The sequence below is a fragment of the Netta rufina genome, assembly GCF_964035555.1.
Source record: "Netta rufina genome assembly, chromosome: 1".
In the NCBI taxonomy this organism is placed as follows: Eukaryota; Metazoa; Chordata; class Aves; order Anseriformes; family Anatidae; genus Netta; species Netta rufina.
In genome coordinates this window covers 162203444-162226363 of record NC_140123.1, presented here as the reverse complement: position 1 = coordinate 162226363, position 22920 = coordinate 162203444, and the positions used below count along the sequence as shown (strand labels likewise).

General features: G+C 38.3%; 1 protein-coding gene across 1 annotated transcript in view; it reads right to left on the bottom strand.

The window, feature by feature from the left end:
* Nucleotides 1-22920, bottom strand: part of ANO4 (anoctamin 4) — a gene marked incomplete at both ends in the record, with an annotated part of 124073 nt that overhangs the window by 18636 nt on the left and 82517 nt on the right. Inside the window, 7 exons of the mRNA XM_084287253.1 lie at nt 23-134; nt 2663-2699; nt 6341-6505; nt 8864-9004; nt 15095-15177; nt 21608-21668; nt 22209-22305. Coding sequence (XP_084143379.1) covers nt 23-134; nt 2663-2699; nt 6341-6505; nt 8864-9004; nt 15095-15177; nt 21608-21668; nt 22209-22305 — 696 coding nt within the window. The remainder of the gene's footprint in view (nt 1-22; nt 135-2662; nt 2700-6340; nt 6506-8863; nt 9005-15094; nt 15178-21607; nt 21669-22208; nt 22306-22920) is intronic.

The following is a 22920-nucleotide window of genomic DNA, read 5'->3' as shown; positions in this document are numbered from 1 at the left end:
AGGTTGAAGATATCATTCCTACCTTCCAAGGAAGAATGCTATATAAAAGGTAGAACTGTTCAGGTTGACAAACTGAAAAAGAAACATTTTCAGAGTGAAGCTGTTTTCCCACTCAGATTCGGTACGAGGCTGTTCTGTGAAGAAAGAGAGCAGAGTTTGAGAGGCTTAATCAGATTAACAATTTCACTTGGCGCAAAGGCTGCAGGCACCTATCTGAGCTGGCAATGTATTTGTAAATTAGCCTGCTGATTTCTGTATATAAGATGACAGTAGAAATTGTATCCAAAAGAAGCACACAGCAAGCTAGCTTGTAAAGACTTAGAAACCTGTTTAGGTATCTGGGTACGTATATTCCCAGAAGACTGAAAGATAACATGTATATTCTTACAGACTCAGGTTTTTCTCTCATTTCCCGCTCTGCAGTCTACCATGACGACATGGACGCAAAGCATGCCACTGTAAGCTGTGTAAGTGCCTTTTGGTTAGAAATGTCACGCTGAACTGAAGTAAATCTTCCTTCTGTTTCTGTTTCATGGATGTGCCTACCATGCTGGCACCTAAGGACTCTATACAGGTATCAGCAGAGTGCCACTTTCCTTGTCCCAGGGAGCTCCTCACAGAAGACAGAGAAAAAATACTTTGCAGTAGATGGGTAAGGCAAATGGGAAAGGGGAAGATGCATGCCTTCGCTTCGCCCTTAATCTACAGAGTAATCAAAGCAGGAGTTAACAAAACAACTACTACACCAACACACCACTATCATATCCTGTAACTGCTTTCCAGTTGGCATGAGCCTGTTAGTAATACATTGTTATGAACAGGAGTAATCACAGAAGTAGAGGTAGTTATGACAGTTCTGGGCATCATAATGGTAGTACTTGTATACATGTATGTACTTCAAAGGGTGTACAAGCACAAAAATGATAAACTAGATTCTCTTTAATTGGAGCCACACTATCCATGAGGAAATTTCAAATAGATGACTCAACAAAAGTGTAAAATAGACTATTAATTAACAACTACTCTAGTAATTTGGAAGTAACTTGTCAAGAAAGCGAAGTCTGTGCATGCCACTACATATATATTCAGCTAAGCAGAAAGAAATGAAGCATTGTGGATTTTTGATGCCAGTCCGTGGAAAGGATAAGTTTGACTTTTACAGGGCTGCTGCAGCTGAAGCTTTGCTCATATTCCTATCAGAGAGAATGGCAAAACTCTGGAGTAACACAGACGTGAGTTCCGAAAAGGTCATGTAAAATATGAAGAAGGACATCCTGAATGTAGCTTTGCTGCCAAATCCACTCTGAGCTTATTACACTGATAAAGATCATTCAAATCAAATCAGCTACTTAGGCCACCAGAGTAAATAGTACAATAAATGCTGAACATGGTCAGAACAGCTTGACCCACTGAATCCTCAACACAAGTTATATCTGCAGAGGCTACAAGAAGCAGACCTACCTCGATGATAACCTGGCAGAAAGTAATCAAACTTCAAGGTCTCTAGACCATGTCTTACTGTCCCCAGGATGTCAAAGAGAAAAAAGTGCATAGCCTACACAAACAACATACTTGAAAAAGTTGTATTTCTTAGCTGTAATTAGTAGATGTCTTTTCCATGGGTGCAGAATGGCAATAGTATTTTAAATATAAGACATAAAAATGAGGAATCTTAATCTAAGAAACAACAGTATAAAATGCTACCTCACACAGACATACTTTGAACACATTGCCTAGGACTTTCTAGATGTAAAAAAGCCCTGACAATAGCTAGCATCAGCTGTTCCTCTAAGCAGAGGTGGAAATCTGTAGTCCTGGTCCAAAATATATTACTGAACACAGTGGAAATCTGTAGTCCTGGTCCAAAACATATTACTGAACACAAACTCAAACTAATCTCCTAAAAAAAATTCTCATACACATTCAATGATATGGTTGATTTTGCAGGACTTTAGCAAGCATCTCATTTCAGGCTTCTTGACATCAAGGAGCCCTTGCCAACTGCCACCAACCACTGCAATCTTCCAGTGTGATCAAGATCTCCAGAGACTGCCTGAGCTGTGGATAGATGAGTTATTTGCTACTCTAGTACTAGCTGACTGTAAAAACAAAGAAATATGTCAACCTTACCCTAGCATAAAGATCACCTTTAAGGCTGACCTGAAAAATTACTTAGAGTACCACTAGAGTTCAGGTGTCGGCAAAGCTGATGAGTCACCTACTTATTTTCCCTTCCAAATACTGACCCTCCTACACAGATATGTTTGAGAGTCAGTAAGAACTTCAGTTTCAAGCTACAAATCTGGCTTCCAAAAGTGATTCTTTTGTTTCCAGGTTTCTGCAAAAGTTGGGAGTTTGAACATTCAGTCTCTCTGAAAACTTATGCTTCTGCCCCCATGGTAACAATTTGTTTAATTTTTTACAAGGTAAGGGGTTGGAACAGGAACCACGGACTGCAGGAGGGTTTCTTGGTACTGCTGATTCAATTGTACTATAGCTTAGTTGATACTCTTCTTTATTAAACCTAAGAAAAACTTTCATTCTTATAGATATCAAATTAATCAGGACTTTTCATATCTATACAGACAGTTTGAATGCTGTCACAATATAGGGACAAAAAATCAGCACAATATCATTCAACTGTGTATTTAACACCACTTACCTAAATTTGTCAGGAAAAGAGCTACCTTTTCATACAGCTGTAACAGAGAAGAAACAGGCTCTTAGAACATGGCCAACTCAAAAACTATAGTACTGTTTCTAAGTAATTGTTTTCACATGTCAAATCTCACATTCAAATGATCCCTGTGATGCTCTGGCAATGATGATAATAAAACTATATATTAATAATACAATAATCAGAGAATCAATCAAAGAATAGTAATATTTGTAAAGCTTATACACAGCTCTTTTCATCTACAATAAATGTGGAAAAAAAGCTGTCACTGTCCCTATTTTATGTACACAGTGAAAAAGGGTTTGACAACTTTTCCAAAACATAAAGCAGAATTGTGGATTGGTTTTGGTTACTTATGGAGCATTTATCTCACAAAGAAAACCACTCTATGCTCTGGGATGCAGTTTTCTGGTGCCTTTTTGTTTTTCTGTCTTTTTTCCCCCCTTTTTCTTTTTCCTTTTGTTTTCTTTTTCTCTTTCTTTCTGGTGCTGAAAGGAATGAAGTCACTGGGGAGTCAAGGTTCTTCAGAGAAAGCCTTTCATAATCCCTACCTCCAGACACATATCTTACCCTGTGTCAGTGACGCTGTTCTAAATCCTAAATGGCACTTGCTGATATTAGCATGTACCAAGATCTCCAATTCTCTGTGAAATTGCTAACTTAATAAAACTCATGAAAACTGACTTGGAGTGTTTCCACCGTTATTGTTTGCAAACAGCTTTTGAACCTGTAAAGCATACCACCACCACCATCATTATTAATGTAAATTAATACAACCATTTCCATTTGCTTCAAATGAGGCTATGGTCTGCTCCCACAAAATGCTAAATGTCCTTAATTCTCACTGATGCATACAGGGGTAAAAAATTCCTCATATTTCAGGCTCAAGTACTTAATTATTTCTAAATTGCATATAAACAATGTTTCTTTTCATTTGCACTTATTCCTATAAACCATTGTTACTTAAATTGAAGTAAGTACAATTTATAGATTAAACTGACTGCTTAAGGTCTGAAGTTATCCTGAATTATCTCATCTGTGTTAACAACCACTTCTTGCTATGAACAGATTTTTGCTGCCTTTGGTGTAAAACGTTTTGATTCAAGTAATGAAAAAGATGGTTTCTTCTAGGTTTAAAAGCATCTCCTAAGGGCAACTGCAAAAGTGCTAAATGTCTGGATGGTTTATATCTTGAACCCAGCAGGGAGTAGGCTATTTTATAAATGTACATCGCTCTGTGGATGTGGGTATCAAACCTGTATGTTGTTGCTGTTCCTCGTGGAACAGTAAGACTGCACTAGAGCTTCTCTTAACAGCATTTGGACCAGATTACCTGCTACCGCAGTTTATCACTACTCATCCCAAGGGATCTCCTTAAGGATTATATAGTTCATATTTTCTATGTACAGTGTCACTGGAATTAAGAGCTTTTATTAACCTAAGTAAAGCCAATGATTGTTCCCAGGTCAGGCAGCATGACTGTCTGGGTGATCTTACGCTTGAAGGTCAGATCATTCTGTCATGATGGATGATGCATCAGTGTATTTACCTAGCTCTCAGAGCATGTAGTCTAGAACTTACTTGTGCTCTGTACCTTTCCCCTGATGATTAGAGAGGTTGTCAGCTTGTATTAGAATCACCAGCTGTTTTCCAGGCTTCCTAGTAGAGAATTCCCTACTGTTATATATGTCTTGGTCCATTCTGGTTTTATTATACTGTCTTAGCTTTCTCTACTTCTGTTTTTCTTGAGTCACAGTTTGTACACAATTCAACTACCTGATTGCTGATGGGAAAAAAAAGATTTTTTTTTTTCAAAAGAAACTGCACTACTGTCCTTCAGTAAACTACATTTATCAATCATAGGAAGTGAGGTTTAATGTTTGTAACTCCTCTGACTAATGCAGCTAATGCAGTTTCATATTTTGGGGATCTTTTGTTTCCATGAGTGATATCCAGTTCTAAGGATATGGTGCCTATTGCATGGCAATGTGCACAAAGCTTAAGGAATCCATCTTTGCAGTGCTCTATTAATTTGATATATTTTGGGAAATAAAACAGTTTCTCAAAAGGCAACCTCAAGCCATCCCTCAATATTTTAAAAATTTCTCTAAGCTGTAGAACTCTTTGAGAACCAAGTATTTTTGTTTGCGCAATATTGCTTTGTTGCTGCTTCACTGCATATACAATGGCTTATATTGAGGACTTGGAAACAGATGCTGTACTGACATAGATATATATAGTTTTCTTTTTATTTCTTCTATGCTTATTGTGTGCTCTATGTAGATTAAAGAAAATCCCCCAAAGCTGCAGATAACAAACAATAAATCAAAAACAGCATAGAAGAAGAGTGCCCTCAGTACAAATTCAAAGAGAATTAACAGCTTCCACCTCTTCTTTCTGCCCTTTCTCAGCCTATTGTCCCACCCTAGGGGAAACAGTCAACAATTCTTGATAGACTGTTCTAATTGCCAATCCAGTCTTGCCTATGACAAGGGAGAAGTGAAGCCCTGCCACAACGCTTCTTGGAACCTACTGCTCTATAAAAAATGGGCTGTTTGAATTATTTTTTAGATGATGGAAATGCTTCAGTATTGCACAGATATGAAAATAATCTCCAAGCCAGTCCTTGTAAACATGCAGGCCTGAAATAACATCTTGTAATTCCTCTATAAATTTCCCAGGTAAGTCAGCATATGTTCTGAAGCAAAGCCTAACATGCTTTTGACAGAAGACTCTTGCCATTGAGTGGGCAGAGATACTCCAGTACCTGGATGATTTGTAGGCTGATTCCTCCTCTCCCTTAAAATGCAGTCTTATAATGACAGTTAACAAAACACACTTATCTGAGAGTAAAAGGCCATACATTTCTTGCCAAGATCAATTAACAGAAGGCACATTGCTACCACAGCAATATCTGCATCTTAATGGGAGGATGAAACTCTTCCCCTATTTAGTCTATGGTAAATTCTATTACTGGGACTGTTGCTACCTGGAAATGCCCAAGCCCAGTTCCAAACCATTTCACATGTTCACAGTAGGCTAACCTCAGCCAGTGAGCAACCCCTTCCCCCCAAATGCACCTAGATCACATCTCTGCTGCTGTCACCTTGAAAAGGCCATAAGCAGCTGATGGAACAAGTCATGTCTGCTCAAGCCTCATGAAGCTTTCACCCCTTCTGCATATGGGCATTGTATCTGTACATTCTGTACATGCACATCCTGACTGGTGCTAACATGAAAACTGAAGCTGAAATAACATAAATTAGTTCAAATAAGAGCTACACTTGGTCAACGTATTTAAAAAAGAACAACCAAACACTTATTAAAAACAAGGATATTGATTAAACAGGCTGAAACCTGCAAACATGAAAAAGGAAAAAAAAAATGAGGCAAAGGATAAAACAGAAGCATGGATATGTCTTCTTAAAACATTTTTTTTTTTTTTTAGAACAATCAAATATGCTTTACTTAATGTATTGGTTTCAGAATTGTACTTCACATAAGTGTTGACATGTCCATGAACAAAATTGTCATGTCCAGCTTAGCAAGGCATCATGTAACCTCCGTTTCTGCTGAAGTCAGGATTTGAAAGTATTCAGTACTCTGCAGGCTGAGATATCTACCAATCTGGTGACTCTCTTTGAATGTATGAGTTCTACTCACCACATTCAGTAGCATGATAATGCAAAAGTTGATGCACACTGCAGTCCCTGTAGTTGCAACCTGAGAGTTATTCCTGATTAAAGCCCACTTAAAGGCAGCAAAAGTGCTGACAGTCACAACACGGTAAATAACAATGCCAAAAACAGCAGCAATCACCACACATATCTGAAGGAGGAAAACAAAACAAAACAAAACAAAAAAAAGAGAGATAGAACAGGTGTAAACTTTTTTTTTTGAAACTGAAAACCATACCAATGAAAAGAAAGGCTTGAAATACACATCAACTTTGGTTCTAGAGAAAAGTTTCAACTTGAATATTCCTCTTATTGTGGATTCCTTTTTATTTCCATAATGCAAAATACCTATAAAGTCATATTAAAATAATTTTTCATTTTAAGCATTTTCTTGACTAATGTATCTGCTCCACAGCATTCATGTGGAAAACAGTATTGCCAGCTCTGGGAACTGGGAATTTGTCTTACATGTATGTTTGACAATGTACAAAGGCTATTCTCAAATCAATGTCCCAGTGTGATGATGCTGTATCTGGGGTGCAATTTGTGCTTCACACTTGCAGGAAAAAATGTCTCCATTTGTAAGCACTGTCTCAGCAGCAACCCTAGCAAGCTCCTTTTGCAAGCTGTTTCTTGTTGCAGTTCTGGAAAGATTCTGCCTGGGGAAGGTAACAAATTCAATTGCCCTGGTAATTTCTTCTCTGATGAGTCTTTCAGCAAATGTGACACTTATAATGTGAGAGCCATGCAGCTGAGCCAGCCTGTTAAATCACTTGATGTTCCATATGCAACAGTTGAGCACTAAATGACAACTGTTTTCCATCGTGACCAATTTATGTCACAGTTTAGCAAACCACCTAAAGGACAAACAGTTGGGAATTAGTATGGGTGACGCATCTCATACAAATGCTGACACAGTACCCGTTAGCTATCTTATTAGACAGGGAGAGTTTCTTCAGTAGAAGACAGATAGTACTTCCAAAAGCTAGATGCATACTGAAGTTATGCAAAAACAACTTAAACCTGTCAAAACCAACACATATCTAAGGTAATTGAATGGGAACAATGATTTTGAAAATATTAAGTGCTAATCAAGCTGTTTTCATATGTTATTAGTGACAACACTGTTTGACATAATCACAGTGCAGAAGAACAAAAATGTTAGGTGTGTGTGAATGTGAAGGGGCAGTTTATTAGATTATTTGCTACCACACTGGCAGCACATAGAAACATTGCAGAGTTACCGAGTTAGAGGATTGCTTCTGGATTCCCTGCACAGAGCCAAGAAGAAGGACCCCTTTCCTTTGGTAACATGGAAGCACTGATCCAGTTGAAGCTGTATTTATAACTGCACTGTGAGTCAATGCTGTGAGATTTTGAGAAAAGCTCTAACTTGAAGTTTTGGTAAACGCATCTCCTGTGCTTAAAACTATTCTTTTTAATGGATATTTTTTACATAAAAGGGGAAATATCATTATTTTTCTAATTGGAAGCCCATGCTATGCCAACATTAAAAAGTATCTTCAGTGAAAACAATCCTTGTCTTGTTTCAAGGACTATTACGGAGACAATTTGTAGAGCATGAAATTCAGGACAAGGCTACTCTCTCTAGCAGTTTGAGTAAGATCTACCACTAAGCCAAGAAGATTAATGAATGTCTTTTCAAAGGGCGAAATTTTCTTTTTTTTTTTCAAAAAAAGAAAAAAGTATATATATATATACACATATACAAAAATACAAAATACAGAAATACACCTGGAAAAGCAGTAGTAAATGTCCAAGTTGATGACAACTGTGTTTTCAAGATAATCCTACTGCTACTGCTGTCATGTGAATACTAGTGAATAACAGATTCAGAAAAGTTAGGGGATAGGGAGCATTTTAGCAGAAATGCTTGCTGCTCTGTTAGGAGAGACTTCACTGAGACTCCACTGATGCATACAGATTTGTAGTTTGGAAGGGGGAGAGAGGCCATATTTTAGACAAGGAACTTCAATTTCTCTATTTCAATTGCACTAGGAATAAAAGCCCTCTTTTCTTACCTCTGCAGTACACTGAAAAAATAGATCTTTAAGCACTTTAGGCACCTAAGCTAAGTTCTCTGTAGAGTGAACAACTGACTCCCCCATGGCACCTCTCCATCACTCTGCACTATCTACATGGGGAAGGTAAGGAAATTCAGTCAGCTGAAGTTGGTTCCTAAATCTGATAATGTCACTACTCCAGCACTTGTATAGTTACACATCGCCTATTCATATAGCCTTAGCAGTACTCCTGAATCTGGACCTTGAAGGAAAGATTTAACTAACTGTGAGACTCAGCAAAGAGTAAACTAGTGTGGGACTGAACAGAAACTCAGGATATTTGCTCTGTACAGATTTTCAGTCAGCAGTAAACATGAAAGAGCTTATTGCTCTTTCAGTCATATCCAGTATCTCCATGCTCTCTCATCAGAGATAATGATACTTTGTATTATTTTAAACAGGAAAAGAAATAAAAGTTCTCAAACCATAAAAAATATTCCAGATGCAGAAACAATGAGTCTGCTGCATTTATCTGCAAATGCTTGATAAGGCTCTGGCTTCCCGGATATGGGGTTCATTCGCTCTTTCTTGGAGTACTTGGCTTCAAACTGTGGGCGTATTTCCTCCTAGAGAACAGACAGACAACGTTCATGTACAGTACAGCTAGGAAAGATTCTGACTTCAGATCATTTTTTCAGATCACTGTTAATGAGAATTATACCTTGGAATTCAGTAGCTGGCACAGATACTATAAAAGCTGAGCTGGGAAATCAGCTATCTGTCATGAAGACTCGAATGCATCACTATATCCATAAAACCATATTGGAATCATTTAGTAAACTCCCCGATTGACTACTTATCTAAACAATACCTTTTCAAACTATATGACTGCAAGCCATGTCATTTCAAAGTTGCTATCACAGGGCTTTCCAGACTAGCATTATCCTATTGATACTGGAACTTTACAACGATGACGGGAGGCTGCTTCATTTTCCAAGCCCAATTGCTGTTTGTTCAGCAGTTAGGTGACAGCAGCAGAAGACTTTCATTATTTAGAGAGGCTATGCCATCCAGCAGTACTCAATTCCTTTTTAGCTTGGACAATACCAATAGCAGGAGCAGCTTTCAGCAGCAGAAATTTTAAGTCCTGCTTTGCTGTAATACTCTCTTCCAAAATGAAACCTGGGGATTTTTTAGACTGCAACTTGATTACATCTGTTTACAGCCATGTTAGAAGACAGGGTTCAGCTGACACTGCATAGTTTTCAGCTGCAGTACAGCTCCCCCCCTGCCTTGCCATCCAGCAGGTTCACCACCACCAGGCTGTCCTCGCTTGTCCTGGGCCACCTCTCCCAAGCCTGACATCAGGGATGCTGCCAGAGATGAGAGCAAGCAACAGGCTGCTGGGATGGACTCTGACAGCTGCTGACAGACCATACACATTGAATCGAGTGTTACAGTGCTCTGGTACATGCTGGAGAACTGGCTCATCGTACAGCTGGCTATGAGGAAGCACAGAGGCACCTCTCGACTGCCTTTGCAGTTTTTCTGCCAGGTCTCTGCTGTGCATTTTGTTGTAACAGTTAAGAGCCCAACGCACCGATTTCATTCACTTCCAACACTTCAGCTGCTCTTAATTGAACTTTTCCTGACTGAAAGTTATTGATTATGGCTATAGGTTAATCATTCTAAAAGCTTAGAAATGAGCAGACCTTAAATGGCTACATTGAAACTAGTGAATGGTAGTTGCTCATGCAAAACTTTAAAATGTGAATAAAAATAAGATATCCTAAAATCCTACATCCTTTTAATAAAATTCCTCCGGGAAAAGAAAAAAAAGTCTCAATCTCAGTCTGAAGTTTTGAAGGCACTTTCTCAATACCCTTAATTTCCAAATTCAAACAGCAACCTGGTAACATGCTATTTAAATAAAGATGAGAGTCATGTATGCTTGGCTGCAATGTTTGTCTAACTATGTGCTTGAGGGAACTAGCACTACATTAGCTAGTGGCTGAGCTAGACAAGCTAATATATCTTTTCCCTATGATTAAACACAGACAAAATTTTGCACGTGTAAAAAAATAAATAAATAAAAAAAGTGAGAATGCAACATGGCACACAGGAAATAAGCATCTAAACCTTGTCAGAGCAACACTTATTTGGGGTATACACAAAGGCAAAGCATGTTTCTGTGGAGGCAGGGTACTACCTTGCTCTTATTCTGCCCTGCTCACATTGTTTCTGCCATATCAGGGCAGAAGGCTGTTGAGAAGATGAGAATCTAGCAGGAGAAACAATACAAGTAATATTACCATGTGCCCAGGGACATCCAAAAGGACAGAGTGTGATGGCATTGAAGCAGGGCACTCGAGAATTGAGCTCTGCAGATTGTGGAAGGGCTCTGCCAGCTGACCCACTGAGCAATACGCAAGAAACCCTTTCTTTTCTGCAGCCCTCTCTAAGCCAAGGCCTGATTACATTTTACGATCTGCGCTATAAGGAAGCTTTCTTACTGTACACACCTGTCCATAAATCTAGGTATCTTCTACAATCTCCAGTCAATTCAGATAATGCAAATGCAAATGCTATTTTTAGAGATAAATCTCCACACAGAACTGAAACTCTGGCATGAACCTTCATACTTGTTTAATGACACTCAGCAATGTTGAGCACAGCTTTGGGAAGGAAGCAGACAGTTCTATATCTGCCTCACATTAACAATATACAGAAAGTGACACTGAAGAAAAGGAAGAGTGCACTGCAAATAGTGACAGAAACCATATCTCAGAGTCCAGGAACACAGTGCAGTTGGTTTCTTGTTGCACACCCCAGGCAAGACCCTGTTACTGTCGATGTTTCCCACCTTGCATCTCATTTACAAGGAAAATAAATACAGATATGCAGGGCTGAAGGAGGCAGTACACATTGTGCCCATGTCCCCATACTGAGGGACGAAGACACTCCAGGGGCTGTGGCATGCCCTCCTTTGGCGAAAAGCTAAAGTGGTCAGGCATTCACAAGGTCATGTACATGAACAATTTGAATTCTCCTTCCTGTCATCTTAATTGCTTGATATTTTTTTTTTCTATTTCAGTCTATTGTTGTTAGGAATTAGCAAATTTCCCATTGTAGCAGAACATTTTTCAATTTGACAATGAAAATTGAAGGAAGCAAAAGCTAGAGATGGCAGCTAATGTTAATAAAAACAACAATTTTCATTAATAGAAGCTTGTGACTTAGAATGGTAATTAGGACTGTTTAATTGATTTCTGTGAAATAGCTAATAAAAGATGTTGGCTCAGTTTGTCCAGTGTTAACTGAATGGAATGAAGAGAAGAAATCTAATTGTCAGAGATTTTATTAGAAAGAAGCATTTTTAGGAGTAACATTTCATCTTATGGAAACAAAGTTTCACTGACATATCACTGACATATACAACATCATGATCAACTCCACATGATGCGTCTTTTTCAATCTGAAGATATTTTTCAATAAAACAGGCTGTTCTTCTTCCCTCTTTCTCAAACATGCATCAATCAAATTCTCTTTCTCTCTCACTCTTTTTTTTTTTTTTTTTTTTTTCCACAGAAGAAACCATTCTGGTTTCTGGAATATCAGATATGGACTAATGTGTACTGCCTTAGACCAGACCTTTCTGCAGAAGAGCTACTCTAGATTTCTTTCTGCAATATATCCTTTTTTTTTTCAGGAGGTTTCTGAGTTCTTCAACAAGTGAATTCTTGTAGAAATCCAATCTTTCCTACTCCAAGTATATATTGTCCTGTTTATCCCAGATGTAGAAAGGGGATTAACAAAAAAACCCCACCAAAGTCTGAATCTTGATCACTGGGACAATGACAGCAGAGCCACCCATGGAACTAAGTCTCCTTTGTGAAGGCCGTGGTTTTCAGGTCATCCTGCTTGCAGCTGAAGGCAATTGCAAAGTGAAGGTGGACTTTGAACTACAGAAAAGGGAAATAAACTCAGCGCTTCTTCACCTGGGGACACGTGCCTCCAAATCTGTGACTGTGTTGGGGTCAATGTCCAGCAAAGAGCCCGGTGGAAAAAGAAAAGTGCATTATCTGATACTTCTAGGAGATAAGTCAGTGATCAGTAGAGCTGACCTGAAAGCAGGAACCTTTTTGTGTTGTGCAGCAGTGTTTGGCACTGGCAGCTATAGTATCTCCAGAGAAGACACCTCTGGGAGGCAAGCAGCTCCCACCTCTGGGACCCCCCTGCACGTTGAACAAAGCAGAAGGGAGGAGGTGATGTCTCAAATGACAACTGGATACTGATGCTCTGATGTCTGGTCACACAAATCTTTGAGAAGCAGCCAATTGAGTTCTAATTGGCATGTTTAACCTCTAACTCAGGAGAGAAAGTACCATCTGGCACACTGCTTCTGAAAGGCTTCTGCTTCCTTCTGTAGAGACCGAAAAAGCTCCCTCCAGAATGGCTCAGTGAATAACTGTGGCGCAGGTACACTCAACAGTGCCCCAAGATACATGATTACGGCCTTGTTGACAGACCTCACTGGTAAAAGCCTGGTGTGAGAAAAAAGGACCAGCTGACCATCCAGAGGGATCAGGTGTCCTCTGAAAATCACAGATATGCATATGCTATTCTGCAGGCCAGACTGAAATAATATGTCAGTGGGACACAAACATGTCTTATCAAAAGTAATGTTATTTGACCAACATCATAAAATAAATGCATCACATTTCTAAGAGGATAGTTTCAACTACAAGAAGCTTGGACAGTCTGTATGACCGGAAGAGAAAAAATCAAACTCTATTGCTCACCTTCTGTCTTTTCAGTTATTCCAGCTGATGGGATGGCTGCCTTTTTTTTTTTTTTTTTTTTTTTTTTTTTTTCCCTAAGACATAGACATGTTACTGCTTTTAGAAATCAGAGAGCAAGTCTTACATAGGAAAACTTTCCTCCAGCCTCTGCAAGAGGACAAGAACCTTCAGTGGCAGCAGCAAGGTTGCAAGTAGAGCAGTGGGCATGTGCACGAAGAGGAGAGGGAAACAGAATAAGGACTGGTCCTGAATGGGCTTGGACCTGTGGTGCTTACTCCTAAGAAAAAGGCTCTTCCGAGCCTTACCACAGCAGACAGATATTGCTTAGTACTATTATTACAGGAAAGAATAAAAAAAAAAGAAAAAAAAAAAAGAAAAAAGGAAAAAGAAAAATGAAAAAAAAAAAGAAAAAAAGAAAAAAAGAAAAGAAAAAAGAAAAGGAGAAATGAAAAAGAAAAGGAAAAGCAAGGCATCACCTAAAGATAACTTTACTAGGGAATCCAGTATTTGTAAATAAACTGGCTATAAAAAAGGAAAATTTGGATAGATGGCTTTATAAATCTGCATAAATCCCAATTCCAGGAATCTTAAATGGCAAAAGGTGCAGACATATAGCATCCCATTCCATGACTGTCTGCCTGCCAGACCAGTCTTCCCAGGGAAAAAAATAAATGACTTGGTGGTGTATTTTTTCAGTCCAAAGGTTTCTTCTCCTTGTGGGAAACTGAACTGTAATCCTGTCCTGACTTAAAGTTTGATATATCTGTATTCTGCTCTACCTGCCAGCAGCAGCAGTGGCCTTTTTGCCAAGAGGGACAAGATCACTGCAGTTCAATGGTGATCAATATCTGAAGCTCAGGCAGGACTGTCTCAGTGTCCTCTCTCTGTTACTCATCAGCATTGGCAAGAGCAGGCTGCTAATCTCAGGAGAGGTAGATCAGTGTTCTCTACATATACCAGAAAAGTCCTGAAGTGGCTGAGACTTGGCAGCATATGTGCACAAATACTGATAGTCTTGTTGATATAAAGAAGCCAGTATCTAGTTGTGTAAGTTATTTCACTTCAGGTTCTTGCCTTATTTTCTTAGTCATTAAACATTTCAAAAAAACAAATGAACAAACAAACAAACTAACAAACCAACAAAACAAACAGACAAACCAAATTAAAACAAAAACACACAAACACAAAAAACATCCTACCAGCAAATGAGCAATTTTACCATGTCATGGCCTCAGTGAACTACATTGCCTCACAGAGAAAAAGCACATAACTCAGAAGTCTGTTTCTCTGCTGGCAAGACTAGTGAAAAATATACTTATATTTTTTTTTTTCCATGGAGGCAACAATATAGAAGTTCAACTGTATTCATAGCAGTCCAGCAGTCTCTTACAGTCCCTCCATGAACTTCAGTACAGTCTCCGCAGAGTAAGGAAAGAAAACAGTGGACACCTGTACATCCAAATCCCACTCAAGGAACACTTTTCCTGCCACAACCACAGAACCTTGCTTTTCTCCTGCACAATAAAACCTGCTAGTTCCCCTCAGACATCAGTTCTCAGTCCCAAGAGCACGGTGTTCCTTTCTAGTAACCACCATGGGAAATGGTTAAGACTGCTTTTCACTGTTTGCTACTTAAAGGGATTTCTTCTGCCCACAGGGAATGAATTAAGTGCATTGAATTGGTTTATCTCCATCAGTTTGGATTTACAGAGGTGTAAAAGAGAGGCTGGTTTGCCCTGGGGAAAGTTTCTTCACATTCCGGAGGAAACATCTAAGGAAAAAAATGCTTATTTTCTAGTTTATGAAGTTTTGAAGAATGAATTAAAAATAAATCCAAAAGAAAAATGTTCTTATATTTTTAACCAAATCTTTTTTTGTATTAATTATTAGAGAATACATTTTTTAAATACAAACCTCTTCTTCTTCCCAGTCTATCAAGTCCCAGTCATAAGCAATTACTGCTCGCCTTCTTTTCCAAAACTCCAGAAAAACAGTAGCTGAAGCAAACAGAAAAACAAAAACAAAAACAAAACCACAAAGAATTGTTATTAAGACTAGAAAATGTTAAGTACTATCACAGAACTGCTGAATGAAGCTGTTGCATTATTTTCATCTCTTTGCATAAAAGGGTTCTTTTAAACAGGAAATCAGGATGATGATCAAAACTGCTTTCAAAACGTATTGCTTTCTAAGGATTACTCTGCTTGTGTCAAGTATGATTGAGGCTTTAGAGAGTTCACTTAGTGCTAAATGAAAATGTTTAATTTCTAACCAACCAAGGGAAGACTCTCAAAAAAATAAAATTGTTCCTGTGAGTCATCATTACTAAACACAGCAGACTTCTGATGAAGCTAAATGTTTACAGAGGCTACTGTAGATTAAGAAGTAACTTTCCTTCTTTGAAGATGATTTAAAATACACAGGAAATGGAATCCAGGGGAAGCCTATTCAGGTGAATGTGCAAATCTGCTGACTACTACTGAAGAAAATGGAATATTGTCTTACGCTTTGCTAACCCAGATGATATCTTTTACCCTACATGATTGTGTATATGTAGTGTGTCACACAGCTGACAATTAAACATTCTGTGCTGAATAGCATTTAATGACAGAGTTCAAGATGCTGTAATATGCTTGTACATGACTGCTTCCATTTTGTAATGGAAAGAACAACCACGGAAGCTTTCAGTCATCCAATCATACATTCATATTCTGGAGATTAATACTGAACGACTATTTATGGTTAGACTTTTTAAAATTTATTTTGTTAAAAGAATATATAAGCTCCCACTGTGAGGTTTAGCTCTTGCATTTACTGCTCAGTGAAAAGCATCTGACTGATAACCATGAAGAACATAAACCTTTTTCTTCATGAACTAGGACAGTATCTGCTGTAACAGCATCATGATAGCATGGCAATATGTCCCACATCCAATCCTAAAAGGGTCTCCTTAATGGACCATCTGCTTTACTGCAGCATATTGATAATGACATGCTAAGCACTGAAATAAGTTTGGTGAATTTTTTAGCCAGGAAGAATTATTATAGTTTAATGTATCAGTCAGTGCAGCTAAGATATGCTTAGAAAATGAACACTGCAAGCAGATCAGGTAAGATCAAAAAGCACGTTTAAGGAGGTAGTTTTTTGGTTTGAAGACATTTTCATATATCATGCCATCCTCATTCTGAAAGCTGTAGTCTTGTTACTGCAGGTAACTGGCTACTTTAATATAATTAAGGGAGACATTTAATCTCCTGATCTCCTGATGTCTGTATCATAGACATAGATAATGGCTATGAATTTTTACAATAATTGCAGTGTTGGATCAACAGGTTGGGATCAACAAAACTACTAAGTGCTAATGAGGCTCTGCTGCTGCTGCTGAACCACCACATTGGTTCATTCCTTGACTTGTCTTCTGCTGGAGCTTCTTCTCTCCTATCAGCTCATGCTGATTTATATTATACAGGCTAAACAAGTAGCCCTGCCCTTTTTGGAGTTCTGGGAGAAACAAATCTGATTGACTACCCCCACTCTGCTTCCATACCAAAAAGCATCTGGAAGCAGAACTTAAGTGGGTGTATGACTACACAGGCCTGAACCTCTCAGATACATCTATGACAAATTATACTTACTTTTTTTCTTGTTTTTCACTCACCTGTAGTGAGGATTCTATTCACACTATATTTAGAATATTTAGCACCTGTCAGAGTTAGTATGTGCAGCTCCTGAAGCTTCTATAGAAAGCTGTTTTCCAATCATTAAGTATAAAGTAGGATGATCTCTACAGCTCTGTTCTTGCTTTTGCTGTACCACACTTCCCTCTATCCAGGTCAAATGCACTTTTCCCTTGCTAGATATTATAAAATGTGCTATAAATAATCATCTTTGATTGATTCACTGTACTACTGATGTCTTCTCAAAAGTATTGCATTTTGAAATTTCTCTGCTTCTTTTGAAGTAACCACTAATAGCCTCTATCACAGTTCAGCATTCTTTTCTGACTTTGACAGTGTAACATGACACAGTTGTACTTACTGTCCTCCTATTTTCCAACTGGTATATTTAAACCAGATGCTAATAATTCTCCAAAAATCCTGCTTGGAATTTTGAATTTCTCATTGGCCTTAACTCCCAGGTTATCAGTTGTTGTTTTTTTTTTTTTTTTTTTTTTTTAATATTATTTTTGGTCTTTAGAGATCAGCCTTGCAACTCAAACTTCAGCATCCACTCAAATAAACATCTCTCTTAATATCACCTCCTCTGATGCTTTTGAACCAAGTTATGATCTTCTCTAGTAATGCAAATGGCCTTTTGCAGCAAATAGCTTAGTCCTGACTTTCTTTCAGAAATTCTTTCCCTACTGTATTTAAGAACACCTTTTAATATATCTCTTCTCACCTTTAGAATATGTTCAGCATGCCAATACTACTGCTAAAGGACCTCCTTAAATTCTGTCTCCTCAGAGAGCACATCAATGTGAATGTTTTATGCTAGAGGCAGGGTTTTTAGGAATGTAGTATCTTTTATTAGACCAGCTGATATATTTAGAAAAATGTTTTATGTCGGCATTTCTTATTGCTTGGAAAAAAAGTGTTAAATTTTTCATGTAAGGCCTTTTTTCCTCTCCCGATTTGCCTTTCAGCAAGTGTTCTAATGTTATCTCCTTTATCAAAGGAAACAAGCTTGTAGATAGACAAGAAGAGATTATAAAAAGGACTTTTCTTGCATCCCATAGTCCTCCAAAGATATGCAGAGGAAGAGGAATAAACCAACATCAGTCCACTGTGTCTCTAGCAAAGCATTAGAAATGATAAATAGTTGGACTTTCTAGTTGAACTTTGCTGTTGAGCTTCAGGCAATGTCTAGACAGTGACATCTTTGCACTGTTTTTTTCCAGTACTAGATAAGCAAAAGCTTCTTCCAACTGGAAAAACAAAAACTACTTTTGTCTGGCTTTACAACAGTATAGTGGAAGTCAAATGATTTACCTTTTTTTTTTTTTTTTCTTTTTTTTTCCTCTTTCTTTCTTTCTTTCTTTCTTTCTTTCTTTCTTTCTTTCTTTCTTTCTTTCTTTCTTTCTTTCTTTCTTTCTTTCAAGAATTACTTCTTTCTACACTTTAAATGACAACGTACTTGGAATGAACATGTTTCTCTCATATTCTGTCTTTGCTATGAATCCAGTTTGGATAGAAAAAATAGAGAATGAGTCTTTCCTAGAAACTGGACCTATGGGTTTGTCAAGCTTGACATATCTCAAGGCATACATAAAGGGCAAAGTGTATGTGGTTCCCTGTAGCACAGAAACACAAAACCTACTATTGCTTCCCTCATTCTGAAAGCTTTGAGCATCTGGAAAACATTATTAAGACTATAGATTCTCAAAAGGAATATTATTCTGTAGTTTCTGAGGTGAAACTTTGAGCATCAATGGCAATCTGTCCACCAAGAAAAAGAGAATTAGTGATTATTGGGACTTATTGTTTCCTATGTATATACTTTAGTAAGTGTATTTTTTTCCCTATTATATGATTTACTTTCACTTCTTATATGGTACTTTGCTTAAATGAGGTAGAAATACAACAAGTGAAGTGGTGGGTCAACATATTTTTTTGATGAAAAGTGTGTTTCTCATCCAGTACTTCCTGGTGCACTTGGCAATTCAAGACTTACTTTGATGGGACTTTCTTCACAAAGAAACATTACAAAAGATGGGTACCTGTGCTTCAGAGTACTACAGCCAGGCTCTTTGTTCCTACACTACTCAAGCAACCCACTTGTGGGGTGTGATGTTTGTGATGGTGATTTCTCTCCCTAGGCTAACAACAGCAGTTGTTTCATCATTTGGAAATGCATTTTATTTCTATTTATAAAGCAAGCAGGCAGCCTGCTTTGTCCATCAACTAAAGATGACTTTAGAATAAAAGGAAGAAAACCAACTTTTTCTTCAAAGAGAGCCCAACCATGCCTGGTTTCTGAAACCCCCATGCAAATGGCTGAGACTTCTCCCTCAGGATGGGATACCAATGAGAAGTACCAATGAGAAATACCAATGTATTTAAAGACAGTGAGAAAAGGTTCTTTGGATAATAAGGCAGTGGCACGGCCATCATCATTTTGTATGTCACTCTCTGTCAAACTGGATCATCTAGAAGGCTGAACTTTTCTTAGCCAATTTGTCACCTGCTTGCCAGTTGCTTCACTCTGACAGAAAAATCATTTCCATGATCAAAATGCTATCATTGCTTCTTGTCTTCTCCTACGATTTACTGAAATGATGGTAACACCTGCAGCTGCCAGTAGGCTTACTGCAGATTGAGAATCTATTTAAGACAGGAGGTCAGCCAACTCATAAACACAGGACAATAAAATCACTGAGGAGTGTTGTTTTCCTTATTCTAATGTAGATATAGCCCTAACTGTATTGAGAATATCTCCATAATCTCACTGTTGTCTCAGCCAAGTGTTACTCAAGGGACTAGATTTTGGGTGGAGCCATAGCATTGGACCATTCCCCAAACCATCACCCTATACTCACACCCTTCTTCCTGTTGCTGCCTCTACATCCCTCTGGGTGGTAAGCTCACAAGCACAGTGTAATCTAACAAAAGTGGGGGAGAAAGTCCTTGTCCTAGCCACTGTCCTATAGTCTCTTCTCCATTAGCCAAAATACACATAGGACAACTTTTATTGTATTTTTTACTTTCTTCCCTGTGTGTTTAGGTGCTGGAGATGCATGGATGGGCAGTGCAATCCCCAGACCTGACAGGCTGGTGGGAAGACAACCCCCAAGGGCACTGGGGCTTGTAGTCTGACAGTGATGCCTAAGAAGAGAGAAGAAGGAGAAGCTGACCCAAGTGGGGTGCAGCTTCTATCAACTAGAGCTAGGAGAGAGAGAAAGCCTGCTCAACTAAGCATGCTCAGCTGGCCCAGCCTTCTCCAAGACATGGGAGACAGCAGGCATGGCTACCTGAGTAAGGGACTTCCCTTCCCTAGAGCTGCTTTTTCCCTATTTATGAACATTGCTAAGACATAGGTGCACAGTTGTTTCCAGGAAGCAGTGTTACTACTAAGGAAGAACAAAAACAGTGGTGCAAAAATCTTCACTCCAAAGACACACCAACAATTAGAAACAGTGGTATTCTGCTAACCTGTCAATTTTCCTATCTGAGATGAAAGTCCCTGTCTTGGAAACTCTCATCTTCCATGAGCATATAGAGAAAGAGGTTGGAAAAGCTAGGTATGCCCCTCAAAATTTCTTTAAGGCTTGACTTAGAAATTTTTGGTGATGTTTTGGTGATGTTAGAGCTCTAGTGGAGCTCTAAAACAAAGCTGGAAATACCAAGGAGAAACAAAAAATCTGTACATTCTGTGGGTTTTTCCCTCAATATAACTTGTGATATTTTAATAGCATCAATATTACATGAAATGTCATGAATAGGCTTGATTAGAATATGACTTAATTCAATTAGTAGACTTACACAAAAGCATAGTTTTGGAGGAAGGAGCTAAGAGAGACCACTAAACTAATTTACATGTATCTTCTCTGGTTGGCTCTGGCACTGTCTTTTGGATCTCTCTTGCAGTTCAGTAAGGAGATTCACAGATTAAAATGGAGATTATAAAAATTAATTTGACACCTTTCCCTAGCAGTTTAAGATGTGAATAAGAACTGGAAAACAATGACAAGGTCAGGATATCTCAAGTACCTGGAGTTGTGAGATGGAAGCCATTGGAGCACCTCATTAAGCCATTTTCTAAAGATGTTAACCTTTTCTCAAGACAGTATAGTAGCAGCAAAACATCTTGGCATGCTCAGGGCATGTTTGAAAGACTTTATGTGTTGCCAGAAATTACTGTTTCTTCTCTTCAATTCTGCCTACAAGGCTACAGTAGGCAAAATAGTTGAGCCAAAACCAGAACTGTCCTATTGGCAAAATTCCGCCTCCATCACAACAGTTAGACCAATTATGGATCAGTTTATCATTCAACTAATTTTCGATTTATTTCATCAGATTTTTGCTTTGATAACAACCAGCTCAAACGTGTTTAAGCTATACTGCCTTTCTGCAGGGAAGATAAAACAATACATTAATACATTTAAGTGCAGACAGTAAACTGGGCTTTCCTAAGCTAAGAGAAGCCCTAAGTATTAGCAGGCCCCAAAAACACACAATATTGTTCTACCTGCACAGACACTGTATGTTGCATACTTTTTTTTTTTTTTTTTTTAAATTAAAATGATTAAAACATTAAAAAATGATTTCAATCATTTCCATATTCCTTGTGCAAAAATAGAAAATAAGCAAGCCTATATTTTTTTCCTCAGTGTCTAAAAACGTGTGCTGGAAATTACAAAGACCTATGTTGCATCACAAGGTTTATGAAAAGCATTCTGCAGTCACTCATATTAAAACAAAAACTTACCCCACACTGCCATGAAAACAGCAAAAAAGACAGTAGCTCCATTGTCAAAAAGGTGTGTTACCTGATGGGGATATTAACAATCTGATCAATTTATGATAATATGGATTTATTTTCTATTTTCCCCTAGTAAAATTAGCATAATCATGAGTGCAGCTGGCCTGACAATCCTGAGGACTGAAAACTTTCCCTTGATGTATGACATGCACCTGTCAATGAACTCCATATCAATTGACTAGTCACCAGCCTGGCCCGGAACTCACCCCTGCCAACAGTAAGCATGAGCATAATTTCAGACCCAAAGCATTCATTTTATGGAGCCACTTACAAAGGATGGATCATAAGATAAAAGTTGATGCCAAGGACACCGTAGCACATGCATCTAGGATGTGACCTCTGGGATTGCTGAATCTGTAAGTGCAAATTGCATTCAAGTGTTTTACAGCCCAAACTGAGTCCTTGTAAAAGACAATGGATGTTAACATTGGCTGAATTTGATCTGTCCTTTGAAGATTTTATCTACCCAAGCTCACTAAAGACAAATGCAAAAGGTGAAGGGAATTCTATTACCAGGAAAACATTTCTACTTGAATAGTTTATGTACCTTGGCATAAACACAGCTGTCTGACAACCTCATGAAGGGACAGTATTTATCACATATAGGACACATTATGATATCTGTAGCTTGACAGACTTCTTTACTGGAAAAATCAAGAAGATAAAAGTTAATAGTTTGATGCACAACAATCAGTCATAGGTTTCATTGATAGGTTTCACTAATAAAAGTCAGTTACTTATTGAACAATATTGGTTCTTTCTGTAACTGAAGCCAAGATGCACAAAACTGTATGTGCGTAATTAAGATTTGTTCACTGTCCAAGACTTTAGCATTTGTAGTCATAGCTGCAAGGAACAGTTCTTCAAGGCCAACTCAACAGTAGCTCCTTACCATTTCTAGCTTCTCATTAAGTCAGAAGTGACCTTCAGCTGGACAAGGGTGAGAATGAGCACAGGTAAGTTTGACTCAAGGATTCTCTCAAGGATTGTTTTAAGTGGGCAATAAAACAGAGGTGGGGCACTCAGCAGAAGACTGAGGGGGTTCTTTGTCTGAAAAATGCCTCCCTGAGGTGGACCTTTGGAAACGGCCTTGAAGAGAGTGAAAATTCCCTACTCTTCACCTGGTCTGTTATGACAGCAGTGAAGGAGCCCAAGCTCTACTTTTTCCACTTTATGCTGAGAGGCCAACACCATCCAGAACTGGAAATGTGCTGGAAACATTGCCTCCCATTCCAGTTTAGGAACACAAAACAAGGGAA